General features: G+C 44.9%; 1 protein-coding gene across 1 annotated transcript in view; it reads right to left on the minus strand.

The window, feature by feature from the left end:
• Nucleotides 1-7,355: 7,355 nt before the first annotated feature.
• The window catches only part of LOC311033515 (connector enhancer of kinase suppressor of ras 2), a gene marked incomplete at both ends in the record, with an annotated part of 107,868 nt that continues 98,384 nt past the window's right edge, over nt 7,356-16,839 (minus strand). The window contains 9 exons of the mRNA XM_084041044.1: nt 7,356-7,565; nt 8,720-8,982; nt 9,273-10,059; nt 10,958-11,058; nt 11,274-11,344; nt 15,219-15,290; nt 15,483-15,556; nt 15,908-16,080; nt 16,273-16,321. Of these exons, the coding sequence (XP_083897170.1) occupies nt 7,356-7,565; nt 8,720-8,982; nt 9,273-10,059; nt 10,958-11,058; nt 11,274-11,344; nt 15,219-15,290; nt 15,483-15,556; nt 15,908-16,080; nt 16,273-16,321 (1,800 nt within the window). The remainder of the gene's footprint in view (nt 7,566-8,719; nt 8,983-9,272; nt 10,060-10,957; nt 11,059-11,273; nt 11,345-15,218; nt 15,291-15,482; nt 15,557-15,907; nt 16,081-16,272; nt 16,322-16,839) is intronic.

Raw genomic sequence — 16,839 nt, forward strand, 5'->3', positions numbered from 1 at the left:
AGAGGCCGAATGTGTATATTGCCATGGGAATTTAGTAATTTATTACAATAATATAATATATAGGTACAATATAACTCAATAAATCAATATTCAGTGGTAAAAAAAAAAGAAGTACTCCAATGTTTTACTTGAGTGTTTACTGCAGAAAGTAGAAATACTCTGTTACAAGTGAAAGTCCTGTATTCAAAATGCACCAGAGTAAAAGTACAAAAGTATTGGCATCAAAATGTACTCAAAGTACCAAAAGTAGAAAGTACTCATTATGCAGAATGTCCCATTTCACAGGTTAAAGATGTATACAAATCTTTTGAAAATAGCAGATCTACAATTGAAGTGAAATGTCCCCTGGGAGGACAGAGAGGAGACGTTCATGTGTGATACAGGCTATGAATGCAGTGGTTTTTGTGGGAACGGCCCCCTGCAAAGTCTTAAAGCTGCAATCCATAGCTTTGTTTTAGTGAACAAAATGTTATGTTCTACCAGTCTGTATGATAGAGCAAGAGCACATAGTGGTTTTCAAACGTTTTGTGTCCAATAGAAACCAAAGAGCAAGTCAAAATCAGAAGGCACACTATTCATATTCGTGCAAAAATAACCTCTATGACAAGGTGTTATCACCCCTAGCACTCTGCAAACATACTATTGCCAAATAAAATGTTTTAAAATAAATATATTTTAGGGTATATTTAATTTGTATTGGGAAATAGTGCACATAAAGAAAAACTAAGAATATTTAACTTTTTGTATAGTTGTATATTATTTCAATAATAACGTGTAATAACGATGCAAAACCAAAGTATGATGTGCATGTCACATACATTGACTTCACTCGTGCTTTTGACACAATCAACCATGATCATCTCCTTCATTCACTGAAAATGCTTAGTGCATCGAAGAACATCTGGCTAACAGTGAGCAGCTATCTGCTCAGGTAGCAAATCATGCCAGATTTGTAGTGTGACGAGGTCCAGGAGTCAAATGGGGAAACCACTTTTCTAAGCCGGAGGCAGTTTTAGCTGGTGTCCCTCAAGGTGGGGTTTTATCCCCTCTCCTGTTTGTTCTCTGCATGAACTTTCTTGATCACCTGTTGCCAACTAGTGTTGAGCCAACAAAATATGCAGAGGATTTGCAACATCTCATGGGCTCCCTGCCGAGGCAGATGTAAGCAGCTGTTGACGCAGTTACAGCCTGCATGGGGTCAGACATACTGCCTTGCAGCCAATGCTGTAAAAACAAAGGACATGGTTATTGGTCTCAGGGAGCCTAAAAACTGACCAATACCTCCTCCTATCATTTTTGAATAACCAGGCAGTAGAGAGAGGGTGGATACGTTTATGTTCCTTGGAATACAACTTTCCTCTGATCTGAAATGGTATGCACAAGTTCAGTTTATGCTGAGGAAGACTTCATTATCTGAGCATTTGGCCCAAACTAGCACAGCTCCCCCCAGACGTATTGACCCAGGTATATACGTGACCTTCATCAGGCCAGTGCTGGAATATGCTTCACCTGTCTGGGCCGGCCTCCCAGAACACTTGAACCGGGAACTGGAATATATGTCTGCAGAGAAGGTGCTGCAGCATCTTTTGGAGACCAACTAATTCCTTCCCTACTTTGGAGGCGAGGAGAGAGGAGGCCAGAATTCAATCGACTACTGAGAGAAGGGACCAGTCCAATGATCCAGAGCCTGTCTACAAATACAAGTTGCTACTATCTAAGGAATGGGAGGACAGTCACACAACCTGTGAGTCATACGCAAAGGCACCAGATGTCGTTCCTCCCAAGAGCATACAAGCTTTACCAAAAGTGATAGAAACTTTTTTGTTGTGTTTTGATGTTTGATGTTTCTTTTGTTTTGTTTTTTTAATAGAGCAGTCCTCTTGAATTGTAAGAAACATCATAATTCATACTGTTATGCAATGATGGTTTCTAATAAAAACTTGAACTTGAACTTGTGTGGTTGTCACAAAATCCCAAAGCACACCTGGACGTGTGCCTCGGCACACCGTCTCGGAGCCACTTTGATATAGAGTATTAATACAATATAACTGACACACAAAAAAACGCATCAAGAACATACATGATGTTGAAAAAGACAAAGTGACGATCCACCGGAGAGAGATTCTTAGGACAAAAGCTCAGATGACGGCAATCATCGACGCGTCGACCTACATGCTCGCCGTTGCTCGGGTTTCTGTACCCAGCATTGACCGGGTTATTGTGTGAGTAAACTCTCCCTCTCCCTTCTCCTCTCTACCACTCCCTCTTTCCCTCTCATTCTCGCTGATTGAGCTCTGATGATAATAATAACACATTGTATTGCTCCTTTCATGACATCAAATGCAGCCCACAGTGCTTTACATAAAAAAAGAGATTATATTAAACAAGATTAAACAAGACTAAAAACAATAAGATCAAAAACATGATCAAGAACAAATTAAAAGGAGGCAAGATCAAAATTAAAACAAAATAATACAATGATGGTTCTGATGTGTCCCGGATCGGTGCATCAAAACAAGAATCCTTTCAACAAAACGAAAACGGAAGCAGAACACAAACACGACATGGCTCATAATGCAGAGGATTTAGTTTATTGAAGTTCAAAGTTTAACAACTTAAGTTTACAATCTGTATTTTATTTTATTTTTTTTGTAATATATATATATATATATTCATATATATGAAACCAAAAAAAGGCTACTTTAGGAAGAATAAATGTCATTTTTCTTTCATGTTTTTAATATCATCTTTAGTCAGTTTTAATGTACAGAATAACAGTAAGCTAATATTATCCTTGAAAAAGAGCAATATGTTCCTTTTTTCTTTTTAATGTCGCAGTGCAACTTACATCTTACACACCTGTGCAATGTACCGTGAGGTGTAACACACCCCTGAAAGAACACACAGTGGTATCTCCCTTTTCGGCCCGCTTCTGCAGTGTGTCTACACACAAACACACACACACACACACATAAAAAGTAAAAGTAAAAGTAGAATAAAAAGTAAAAGTATGGCCTGATTTATACCTCGTCGTATGACAGTGTACGGTTCCAAAACATAGCAGACCTACAAGCTCACGCGTTGCATCGTGATGCGCTGTGAGCTTGTAGATCTGCAATTCTTTGGCACGCGACCCTGGTTGTGCACGCGGTATAAATTAAGCGTAATAAAAGGAGGGAATAATAAACACAGTCTGTGCCAACAAATCATAACTCTCACTCCCGCCTAAATCTACAGTTTTGTCACGTGCTCCGCATGCAGAGCAACGATTGGGGTGGGGAAAAACGAACATGGACACACAGAGATGAGAAACAGACAACGCGGTCTGCAGAATGAAACCAGCACACAAGCCTTTTTTCACATGTGGGTCTTTTTGTCACTCTTAGTTTCTTTTTTTAAATATATTTCCAAAATTGAGATACATCGGCCTATTTATAAATTACGAAATCTAAGTGAGAACACAAACATCAGAATAACATTTTGATGTGTTGTGTGATTTTGTGTGTTGTTTATATTTTGAGAGGAATAAAAAATCAATCAATATTAACAATCATGAATAGGCTGATATCTCAATTATGTAAGGATATACAGCATATATTTTAAACTAGTTTTAAGTAAGAGTGACAAAGAGGGTCAAAAAGGCTGGTATGCGCCATTGTACCAGAACATTTCTACCGTTATAAGAGAGAGAGAGAGAGAGAAAGAGAGAGAGAGAGAGTGTGTGTGTGTGTGTGTGTGTGTGTGTGTGTGTGTGTGTGTGTGTGTGTGTGTGTGTGTGTGTGTGTGTGTGTGTGTGTGTGTGTGTTTGTGTGAGAGGAATGCCGTTATAGTCAGCCCGGTGGTTGCCAAAGAGGGGTTTAATTGGGAGGCACAGGAAAAGTGCTTGCATCGTTTAGTTTCTTTGTGGTATTCTCAAGCGTAACCATTAAAAACAAACATGTGGTATATCTGTGGCGTTGTGTGTCTGACAACACAATAACGTGACAAGAATGTAAACTAATCTGGAACTACACTCAAATAACAAACAGTCAAATATGACTCAAATAATACAGGGTGAGAGAGTGTGCAGGTTGCAGCAGGAGCTACTCTGAGTCTCAGACACTGGGGGGCGCTGTTTGTTAGGTCAATAGCCCAACCCTGGATGCTGCAGATGAAATGATTCATCTTGTCTTTCAGAAGCACTACAAACTGCTCAGTTAAGACCTCTGTAACCACCCAGTGTCAGCCTCAGACAAAATGTCCAGAAACATAGTCTAGCTGTATATACCATCATATTTCAGATTGAGTCATCCAGACAGTCGGAGCCCCTCGACTTTGTGTGTCAGACATGTGTCAGGTTTTCTCTGTGGAAACCAAAGCATCTAATTCAAAATGAGTTCTGGTTCGAATCCTGCGTGAGTGAGATCAACCACAGAGCGGCCGGAAAAACGCCGCTCTGCTACAGTGTGTGTGTCTTCTCGAAATGCTAATAAATCTATAGTGAGAAAATCGAGAATGCCTCGAAGTTTCATGAACATACGAAACAAATAAAAAGTCATTCTTTTAACAGTACGTTTGCATGAAACATGCGCTACAGTCTGAAATCTCACACTCATGAGAAGAGATGAGAAGAGAAGAGAAGAGAAGAGAAGAGAAGAGAAGAGAAGAGAAGAGAAGAGAAGAGAAGAGAAGAGAAGAGAAGAGAAGAGAAGAGAAGAGAAGAGAAGAGAAGAGAAGAGAAGAGAAGAAAATTGGAGAACAAAAGAGAACACAATTGATCCACAATATTACCCTGTCCAATCAAATCCCCAGGCCTATATATATATATATATATATATATATATATATATATATATATATATATATATATATATATATAATTTTCTCATGCAACATCAGGAGAACATCTCAGAACTGAACGGGAAACCTGTCCAATCTGTCCATCAAGTGCTTGTCGGTTTGTCTCTCGCCTTCTTGTTTTTTTGTTGTTTTTGTTTGACTTTTTTATGGGTGCGATAACAAGCACCCTGCGGTGCGGTAACGGGCACCCTGCGTCCACAGAGTGAAGAGGGGGATACTGCAAAAAGACCTTGGCATAGAATGCATCTTACTTCAACATCATATCTATGACACAAAAACGTAAATAGATTTATATATTTCTCCTATGTTTAAATATATCTGTAGACTGTACACAAACTCTTTAGAAAACGAAAGGAAAAAATAAAAACCCCGAAAAGGAAATAATAAAACGGCAAATGCTCCTTTACCTGATATTATTGAACAGCAATATGTACGGTATACAGGCCGATGAGTTGGACACCCTGTGATGCAGCCAAGATGAGATAATAGAGATATAGAAAGTGCATTCTTTTGTGGCGAGTGACTCCGTTGATAGAACCCCCTAGCTCTTGCATTCGCTGCTTTTTAGAAAGAATGAAACAAAAATAGAAATATTTTGATATTTTTGTCTTGCACCCGCGCGAGTACAGTACCTATATATACTGTAAGTACACACACTCTGCAGTTCCTCCGCTACCTCTATAAGCATATCACAGTGGTAGTGGAAACGCAAACATATACATCGGTATACACAGCAGTATACAAATATACACAAGTCTCTGACGACTGGAGAGACAGAGACAGAGAGAGAGCGAGAGAGAGAGAGAGAGAGAGAGAGAGAGAGAGAGAGAGAGAGAGAGAGAGAGAGAGAGAGAGAGAGAGAGAGAGAGAGAGAATAATTGGTAGGTAATAGACAGGAACGCAAAAGACTTGCGCAAAAACAAATAGAGGGAGGAGATGGAGAGAAATCGGGGCGAGAAGGAAAGAAAGCGAGGAAAGAAAAAAGAAGACAGAGAGAGAGAGAGAGGAAGATGCAAGAACAGAACCGAAGGAATAAAATCTCTGTAAATTGCACATCGCTATCAGAGTAGAATCCGTCTCTGCAGAGAGAAGAATCGATCAGTTTTTTGTTTTGTTCTTGTTTTTTAAACTTCATCGACGACACAGTTCACAGTTTCGATTCGGCCGGCTGGCTGGCTGGCTGGCTGGCTGGCTGGCTGGCTGGCTGGCTGGCTGGCTGGCTGGCTGGCTGGCTGGCTGGCTGGCTGGCGTCCAAGCCGACGGGACGGACTCAGGACGCGAGGGGTCTTCCAACAGCTGGATCCAGATTCAGATGAAACAGCAGCATCGACGGCTACAAGTGCCAGTGTGACAGTAAAATCCTCAGTGTTCGGTTTGTCAGAGAGGGTTACAATTGTAACCAAATCCATTTGTAACCCTCTCTGGGTTAAGTTAAAAGTCACTTCTTCTCAAGTCACTTCCCCCACGCTGTCCCGTCATGAAAACCCGGCCTGGAGTAACAGTAAGGGTCCCTACAACTAAAACAGGATATGCAGTGAGAGAGAGAGAGAGAGAGAGAGAGAGAGAGAGAGAGAGAGAGAGAGAGAGAGAGAGAGAGAGAGAGAGAGAGAGAGAGAGAGAGGAAAGGGGAAAGGGGGAGAACTGGTGGCTCTGGGTGCAAAGTTCATCAGTACAAAAGGTACAGTGTTGTGGTGAAAAGGTTTCTCCTCTGTATTGCTGCTACATTTACTCCCCCCTGCCCCCCGAAAATCAACCGTGAAATAGCAAAACCAAGAGAAATACAAAGGAACCAACATGTCAAAAAGTCTCTGTTTGATTTTTTTTCCAGTTTGCTTGACAAGCGTGTTGTTGAGTTTATGCTGAGTTTGTTTTTTTGTTTTTTTTCCATAGACAAAGGAGGATTAATGCTTTCTGTTCAGGCATGCAGTAGGCACCCTGCGGGGGGTCCTCGGGATTATCAAAAGTTCGTACACGCGCTTCACTGCTGCCTCCGCGATATTTACACATCTTACAGTGAATGATGGTGTTTCTACGCCGGCGTGTGCGTGTGTGTGTGTGTGTGTGTGTGTGTTTGAGAGAATTAGCATGTGTGCGTACTCGGGGTAGTGATCAGGAGAGGACTGATCTAGTGTGTGTGTGTGTGTGTGTGTGTGTGTGTGTGTGTGTGTGTGTGTGTGTGTGTGTGTGTGTGTGTGTGTGTGTGTGTGTGTGTGTGTGTGTGCGTGCGTGCGTGTTTGATTCTGCATGGTGAATTGGTTATATATCTGTGTGCCTATGTGTTTGTGTATGTGTGAGCGCATGTGTTTGTCTGATTCTGCGTGATTATATACTGTATCTGTGTGTGTCTGTGTGTGTGTGTGTGTGTGTGTGTGTGTGTGTGTGTGTGTGTGTGTGTGTGTGTGTGTGTGTGTGTGTGTGTGTGTGTGTGTGTGTGTGTGTGTGTGTGTGTGTGTGTGCGCGTGTGTGTGCGTGTGTGTGCGTGTGCCACTCGTGCGTTGCGTTCTCGGCGCTCCCCCTCAGACGTGCGTCTCTATGAAGGAGTGTGTGTGTGTCATGAGAGGCGCAGCCAGCGGCGACAGGTCGTCCTGTCCGTTGGTCCCGGGGCTGAGCTGACAGATGTCAGAGAAGAGCTCTGCGTGCCACTGCTTCCACTCCCTGAAGCTCTGGGAACACAGACCTGGATCCTCCAGCAACGCACAGATCACCTCCAGCTCCGACTCTTTGGACTGACAAGAGGGGGAGGACATTCAACATTTTATTTGTTATTACAGCTCTAGTAGAAGGGTTTCCAAACTTTTCAGGCCGCGAACCCCCAAGATAATCATTATTTGAACTGGGGACACCCCACCCTGACAAACACTTTATCGTAGATAAATATTGTGAAAATAGTCGAACTACAACGCCTCACATCGCGAGACGTTCTGAGCTTGTAGATCGGCTATTTTCACAATGCTTGCCTCTTTTTTACATAATATTTGCCAATTTGGCCAATTTGGTATTAAAAAGGTCTTCAAAGTCATTAAATTATAACTTCAGCTTATACTGTATGTTGGTTTGTTTACTGTTGAGTGCACATTAAGCAAATCATCTGGGGACTAAGTTGGGGACCCCCCTGTGGGTCCCGACCCCCAGTTTGGGAACCACTGCTCTAGTACACAAAGTAGGGGGCCGAAACCCCCTACGGGGACACCAGGGGGCGCCAAGAGAGCCATTTGGTAAGGATAAGAAAATGGGGAGACAAATCCAATTCATAACATTTATTGTATCAGTTTAAGCACTGATATCAACCTGGCATCATTATTGTGAAAATATTTCAATTTGATGTACAATATCTCAATTTATTATTTATTTTAATATTTTAAAAGTAATTTCAGAATAGGGTACTATTTGGGGGTTCTTGGCATGGAAACATTTGTGAACCCCTGCTCTAGAACACACAAAAAATGTTTACTTGAAGATTGTTAGCTTGGATATAGCTAATTCACATTATACAGTATGGGCTAGAATGTGGGTGGGGTAATTCTTCATATTTGATACCGTAAAACTTATAATAGGCCACTACAGAAAGGTAATGCTCATTTCCGGCCGTAATGAATACATAGTTCCCTTGACCCAATTAGCAACTCAATCGATCAATTGATCATTAAACTAAACATGTTTCTGAAAATGCACGCGGCCCACCCATCTGACCACTTAACATGACAGCCATTGTGGTCAGGTGGGTGGTCCACGAAAGCTTTCAAGATTTTCAAGTGGGCCCTGATCCAAAAAAAAAGGTTCGGAACCACTGTTTTAATGAACCTCTGAAGAACCAATATTTGTGCGTGCGTGCGTGCATGTGTGCGTGCGAAAGCATTTAGAGGTACGTGTCGTGTAGTACCTTCAGGGTGCTGCGAAGGGCTCGGACCCGGTGCAGTCTGTCGTTCAGCAGGGGGTCCCTGGCTCTCTGGGTGAAGCAGCGTCTGAGCTCCTGTCTGCTGCAGGGCCGGGGGTCCCCCAGGGCCGTGACGTTGGCCTGCTCCAGGGCCCGGTACAGCTGCTCCAGGCCATCCAGCGGCTCCGCCTCTCGGCCCTCCGACACCCGCCGCTCTCGTCCCTCGGAGACCCGCCTCTCGCGGCCCTCGACTCGCATCTCCCGCAAGTCTGAGACCAGCGATAGCGGATAGTAAAAGCAGACAAACGTGATTTATGGGAACAATTAGAGAATGATTCAGTCTGGAGTCAGGGGCATTTAGGGGTTATAGGTCTAGAGCTAGTGGTTGGGGTTCAGTTTTAATGTTATAGGTTTAGGGTTAAGGTTGAGGTTGGGGTTTAAAAAATCCCCAAATGGTAAAAAAAAAATAATTTTGAAAGAAAAAGTGTGCGTACGTGTGCGTGCACGACACGTGCATTTGTACGTGTGTGTCTGCATGTGCATATGTCCTGTTCCTCACCATCATCGCCCTCGATGATATCTGGACAGTGACTCTCGGCCTCCTCGTCCTCGCTCCTCTCCTCCATGCGGGCGGGGGTCTGCAGCAGCTTGCCCGGCCGGGGGTCTCTGTTCCTGGGCAGACTCTGGCTGCGCTGCTTGTGGGAGCGTCGGTGCGTGTGGTAGTGCGTGTGCGGCCCCCGCTCCAGCGGGAAGGGCCCGTCCCGCTCTCGGTCCCTCTCGGCGGCGTGGTGCCGCCGCACGGGCAGCGTGGCCTGCCGGCGCCTCTCCGGGGACATGGTCGGCCTGCCCAGCCCCCCGTACGGGCCCGCGTCCCCCGCCATGCCCACGCCGCCGCCCCCCCCGTAGCCGCCCACCTCCAGGTCCCCGGGGCCCGTCTGCAGGAAGTGGAGCCCCGCGCTGGTCAGCGGCGTCTCGATGAGGTCCTGCCAGGAGCGGCGCTCGCGGTGCGTGGAGCGGCAGCCCGACGAGTGGGTGCTGGTGCTGCCCGTGCCCGTCCCCATGCCCATGCCGTCGCCCCGCTGGTCCTCCGCCGAGGAGTGGGAGTGGGTGGACTCGCTGGAGAAGTGTCGCCCGTGCTTGGGCTCCGGGAAGGGGCTGGAGGAGTTGACCTGCATGGGAGGAGGGAGGAGAGGGGAGGTGGAGGAGACCATCTGTGGCGGGACCGGGGAGGTGGAGGCGCTCATGGACGGCGGAGGTGGGAGGGGGAGGGGGGAGGGAGTGGAGCGCAGCAGGCTCATGGAGCTGGCGGAGCGGGGCAGCTGGTCGTAGGTGTTTAGGAGGTGAGCCTGGCCATGCGGGGCGGAGGATGAGGAGGTGCAGGGCGGAGGGAGGAGTTTGAAGGTTAGTGAGGACAGGAGAGAGTATAGAGGAGAGGAGTATAGAGGAGTGTAGAGGAGGGACCAGAAGACAAGATAGATAGAAAGCAGTGAGATGGCTGAGATGACAATGACATCCAGCAGTGACTGACATGACATGACTGAGATGGTAAAACCATGTCCCACGGTCTCAAAGGTGTCTTGTACACCATTCCACCCACCCATTCATATACCATATATCCATCCATACTGTATATCCATAGCATATATCATATAGTTTTCGATATTGAAGCTATTATCTCATGCTCCTTCAAGGTGCTCGGACGCAATTTTTAAGGACCTCATTGCAGAAAACACGGCTGACATAGGCTACTGTATTTACTCAATATCACCATCATGCCAGTGCTGTTTGAATACTTACAGCACTGACACAATGCCATATATTCACACACAAATCACAATGTATTTAACTTAAAGCATGTTCCTGACATTAATATTCAAATGGGAGCATTTTCAAGGACTTCCACAGCACTGTGTAATGTGACTAAGGGGCCTGCCCTGTGCTTGTGAAAAGCCCGGCTCTGTGCTGCCACCAAGAGGCTGATGGCGGTGCGTCTGAGAGTCTGCAAGCTGGCAGTGTGCTAGTGTAGCGTTGGCTGCTAATAGAGCCAGTGTCTCACTCAGATGTATTATTCATGCTGAGAGCTGTACTCTCTGCACTTCTGAAAACTGTGAGGCTTTTAAAATAAAATATTCTATTAGATTGAAACACTGCAAAGAAATTGTACGGGCGTGGAGTGTGTGTGTGTGTGTGTGTGTGTGCGTGTGCGTGTGTGTGTATGTGCGTGTGTGTGTTCTGTGTACTCACTGATGGCGTGCGGTGGTAGGTGTCACACAGAGAGGACGGTACTTCCTGTTTGAGTGTCATCGAGCCGTCTACCTCATCCTGATCACTCTCACTCCAATAGTCTGATCATGCACACACACACGCACACACACACACACACACACACACACACACACACACACACACACACACACACACACACACACACACACACACACACACACACACACACACACACACACACACACACACACACACACACACATTAGTAAGCCATGAACAGAACGTCAGTTTGTTTGTTTGTTTGTTTGTTTGTAACCAAATGGATGCATCTCACCTTCATCAGGGCGTGGCACTTTGTCATCAGGAGTGTAACCAATAGCAGCCAATCCCAACCTGTTCATCCACCTAGAAACACAGAAGCAATGAGGGAGAGGAGAGGAGTTGGGTCAAATAAAACAGACAAATAAAGCACTGACACACTAAATCCTTCACATTTGTATCTTTTAATAGCCATCCTCACACGACGCACGCACGCACGCGCATGGAGTAAAGAGAGAGCTGACAATCGTCTGTTGCTCCATTCTGTCAGAATCTCACACTGCTCTCTACCTCCCTCCCTCCCTCCCTCCCCTGTCTCTATTTCCCTCTCTCTCTCTCTCTCTCTCTCTCTCTCTCTCCTACCTACCTTCCTCCTCGTGTCTCTATAGAGCACCAAAGTCCTGAAGTCACTGCCGCTAGAGGGCGCTATCCCCTGGGTCGCGGCGCAATTTCTTAAGTTGAAATCCCCATAGGGGAATCTTAGATCACGTCATATAAGAACTGTGTGTGAACACACCACCCCAGCGATTTTACTCAGATGGATAATGAAGCATCGACTGAAGGTGAAAATGTACACATTTACCCAAAGAGTAACACAATAAACGCTAAAACAAGTCAAACGACCCAAAGACTACATTTCTCATGAACGCGGCTGCTGTAGGGACAGTGATTTCCGACCCGGAAGTGTAGTTTTAAAGACAGGCAGAATGAATAAAAATTTCTCCATAAACAGGCTGTATCAGATATGAATGAACATCATAAACGATGCAGAGCCCCCCCCCCCCCCCCCCCCCTGACAGAAACACGCGGATGATTTGTTTATTTTTGGAACACAGTTCTTATATGACGTGATCTATAACACTCCCCTATGGGGATTTCAACACAAAAAATAACGTCACGACCCAGGGGGATAGCGCCCTCTAGCGGCTGTGACGTAACACTTCGGTGCTCAACTTCCCTTTCCCTCTCTCCCTCTCCTCCCTTCCTCCCCCTGTCTCTATTTCCCTCTCTCTCCCTCTCTCCTCCCTCCCTCCCCTGTATCTATTTCCCCCTCTCTCTCTCTCTCTCTCTCTCTCTCTCTCTCTCTCTCTCCTTCACTCTCTCTCTCTCTCTCCTTCCCTCTCTCTACCTCACTCATACTCTCTCTCCATTTCTACCCCCCCCCCCTTCTTCCTTCCATTGTGTCTCCTTCATACAGCCATGCTCCTCTCCTCTCTATGTTCTCCTCTCTGCGCAGACTGCTGGTAATGAGGTCGCTGACTAAGAATAGACCCGTAGCCTGAAGGAACAGGTGTCACACCAGGAAGTGCATTCTCACAGGAAGCCGACTTTCGTCATTGGCTTCCCAGGATTCCCCCAATTAAAACCCAGACACCGAGATAAGGGGAGCGGGGTCCAGATGTCTCAGAGAGCTGGGTTTACTGTTACACCACCTGCTTATCGACCAAACGTTAGTGTCGTCAGCGCAAAGTGCTTGCATGTTAACCCATTCGATCCGGGAAGGCACCTACAAATGTCTTCTAAATCCTAACAGTTTTCTGAAACCCGTACGTTGCTATAGTATCAGTGGTTCTCAAACTTTTTCATGTCAAGGACCATCCAAAATCAAATGTATTTGGTCGCGGACCCCCATCTCAAAATATTTAGTTCCAGGGATCCCGAGAAGCAAAGATTTGAGTTACAAATGTTCGCTTTAAAAATATATATATTCAAAGATTTGCACAAGTTTTCATGATTTTTCAAAAATAGCAGATCTACAACCTCATAGCACGGCACTCGGTGCCGTGCTATGAGCTTGTATATCTGCTATTTTTGAATAGCCAAAGTATAAAATAATGACTATAGCTAAAATCTAAAATGACACAGATGCGTTCCCGGATAAAATGGGTTAAAAGTGTTTCTCTTAGGACTGTCTATCTGCCCTTAATTGGCACCTCTGCTGTACATTGTTTATTCTGTTGCTAATGTGTTGTTTTTATTGCTTGGTTGTTTGCTGTTTTTAAAATGGCTGTAAAGCACTTTGTAACTTTGTTTAGAAAAGCGCTGCACACGTCGTTATAAACGCTAGGAATGTTACTTAGATAGCGTGTCGTTTAAGATGGATGTTAGGTTTGATGTTTTCCTGGCAAACTAGTTTCTTTGAGAAAGATACATCTTCTAAATGTTTTCAATGATCAGATCTACAGTACAAGCTCAGAAGTTACAAGCTTGGTGATCTGCTATCTTTGTTGTATGATATACACTTTGACCATATTTTTTACTTTGGCTATTATTATACATGAAAATGTGTGCAAATCTTTGAATATACACATATTTTTTAAGCAAAATGTTCAGAATAGGTCTCAATGGGTTAAGAGACTTATTGTGTCAATGTCAAATCTATCCTGCTAATGACTCTCCCCCTATTAACAGTACATGACTTCTGAGGAGAGCTGAGGAGAATTACAGCTCATCAGTGACAACAGCAGAACAGCAGACACTACACACACACACACACACACACACACACACACACACACACACACACACACACACACACACACACACACACACACACACACACACACACACACGCGCACGCACACACACAGAGTTTGGACCTTGAACTATATAAAGCCAGGTTCACACTCCAACACACACACACACACACACACACACACACACACACACACACACACACACACACACGTACACGCATGCACGCGCACGCGCACGCACGCACACGCACACGCACACACACACACACACACACACACACACACACACACACACACACACAGTTGGATCTTGGACCACACAGACTTCACATTCATGTATAATTCATGAGTAACTGTTAGTGGGTTGTTGCACTGTGTAAACTTGGTTTACTCAACTGAAATATTCATCAATGTACACATGATGTCCTGAATAATGCCCACAAATACACACACATTCACACGCACGCGCACGCACGCACTTACGCACCCACCCACACACAGACACACAGACACACACACACACACACACACACACACACACACACACACACACACACACACACACACACACACACACACACACATAATTAAGGCATTTAGCAGACGCTCTTAATCCAGAGCGATTTACAGTAAGCAAGGAAAACACGAGATAATACATGAAATACTAATCTACTGTATGATCTAGGAAACCAAGAACCTATCATCAGTCTAAGAATATCCAAAAAAGCAATAATTTGTACATTGAAACTATATACACTATAGGATGCCAGGTCTACAAATGACCTGCATCTGTCTACATAACATCTAAATTACATTTTATCCTTTGCATAAGCCTGCAAGGTCGTCGAGGATAGGGCAAGTGCTACGGCAAGTGCTACGGGCTAAGGTGGAGTCTGAAGAGATGAGTCTTCAGATTACAGTGGAAGATTGAGAGTGAGTCTACAGTTCTAATTGCAATGGGGAGTTAGTTCCACAGTTTGGGAGCCAGAAGGGAGAAGAGTCTGGGACGTGTGGAACGTTGTCCGGGATGTTTTACGGAAGGTTCTGACAGTTTCCCTGTGTTAGCTGATCTGAATGTTGGATCAGGCTTTGAAGATATGGGGGTGCCATAACTGGGAGCCGATGGAGGGAGTGGAGAAGGGGAGAGACATGTGAACATTTTGTCTGGTTGAAGAAGACCAAGCGTGCTGCGGCATTCTGGATCATTTGGAGGGCTTAAGTGCACATGCCGGGAGGCCAGTAAGGAGCGAGTTACAGTAGTCAAGTTTTGATATGACTGATGTCTGGATAAGGAGCTGGGCTGACTCCTGGGTGTCACACACACACACACACACACACACACACACACACACACACACACACACACACACACACACACACACACACACACACACACACACACACACACACACACACACACACACACACACACACACACACACACACACACACACACACACACACACACACACACACTCACTCACCGGTTCATCTCCTCAAGACAATCCGTGGCAAAGAAAAAGCTCTTGATTTTGGGGTGACAGGCTTTGAAGGCACTGCAATGAATCAGAAAGACCGAGAGTCATTAGTGTGTGTGTGTGTGTGTGTGTGTGTGTGTGTGTGTGTGTGTGTGTGTGTGTGTGTGTGTGTGTGTGTGTGTGTGTGTGTGTGTGTGTGTGTGCGTGCGTGCGCGCGTGCGTGCGTGAATTGTTGATTAGACATATGAGTGACATGTCAGGGACACTCACAATTTCCTCCTGCACTCGATGGCTCTGTCTATCCTAAACTCTGGAAGACTGATGAAACCCTCAGCCTTCTCATCCTACAGACAGACAGACAGACAGACAGACAGACAGACACAGATACATACACACATACACAGATACACAGGCAGAGTTAGAGTCACACACAATAGACGCCACTGACTGCACTATTCTATTATGCATATTACCACCAAAGTATTCAGAATTAAATAATAATCAATGTTAGATATTACATGTTGACTTGACATAATCAGTACAAGTACGTGTGTGTGTGTGTGTGTGTGTGTGTGTGTGTGTGTGTGTGTGTGTGTGTGTGTGTGTGTGTGTGTGTGTGTGTGTGTGTGTGTGTGTGTGTGGGGGGGGGTTTCCTACATTCTGCTTGGTGTACCAATGGTATTTAAGTTTCTTACATTCTGGTTGGTGTACCAGTAGAGGCATGATTCTTTGAGGATGAACCAGTACTTCCTCCACTTCTGTGTGAAGTACCCTTTAGCATCTTTCTTCTTCCAGAGCCAGCCCTCGCAGTCTCCATGACCAAGATCCTTACAGGAGATCCTCCTCCGACTTGCACTGGTCAGAGAACCTGCAAGAGAGGAGAGGAGAGGAGAGGGCAGGAGAGGAGAGGGCAGGATAGGGCAGGATAGGGCAGGATAGGACAGGACAGGACAGGACAGGACAGGATACATGTTTACCTCCAAAGCTTTGTCAATATATTGTAATAGAATAGAATAGAATAGAATAGAATAGAATAGAATAGAATAGAATAGAATTCTACCTTTACTTCTCTTTTTGGTTTTCGTTCTGAGGGAGGTGTAATGGAAAGACTGAAAGAAGAAGAGAGGACAGAAACATGTTCAGACATGTTTTAGTCTCTGGGACATACGGTGTTGATGCCTTTCTCCATGTAGCATGTAGCTTCTTGTCTGTCTGTTTCATTTCAGACGATTGTTGCCACCTTCAGAAGATGACCCACACGCCTTCATGGAGACTACAATCATGAGTGTGTTACAGCCACCTGTCACACTGATGATGACTTAAAGCAGGGTGTTGTGTTGGCCTGAGCGGTGACCAAACGCGTTGCATCATGAGCTTATGGATCGACTATTTCTAGTGTGCAACACCATCATACAAATTAAGTATTAGAGACCATTTTAGTATGGTAGTATTCAAAGCCTCACTGAAAGAAAGGTATTACAAAGCTTCCTCTGGTCCACGGGTTGAGCAAAAGTGAACAACAACTGAAACAATTTGGGTTTTATGCAGCCAAAAATAAAAAAACTCTTAAATAGTTCATTTTAAAGAGATATCACTATGAGATATGAGGGGACACGAGTGGACAAAG

Source organism: Gymnoscopelus microlampas (genome assembly GCF_963454915.1).
Source record: "Gymnoscopelus microlampas genome assembly, chromosome: 18".
Classification (NCBI taxonomy): Eukaryota; Metazoa; Chordata; class Actinopteri; order Myctophiformes; family Myctophidae; genus Gymnoscopelus; species Gymnoscopelus microlampas.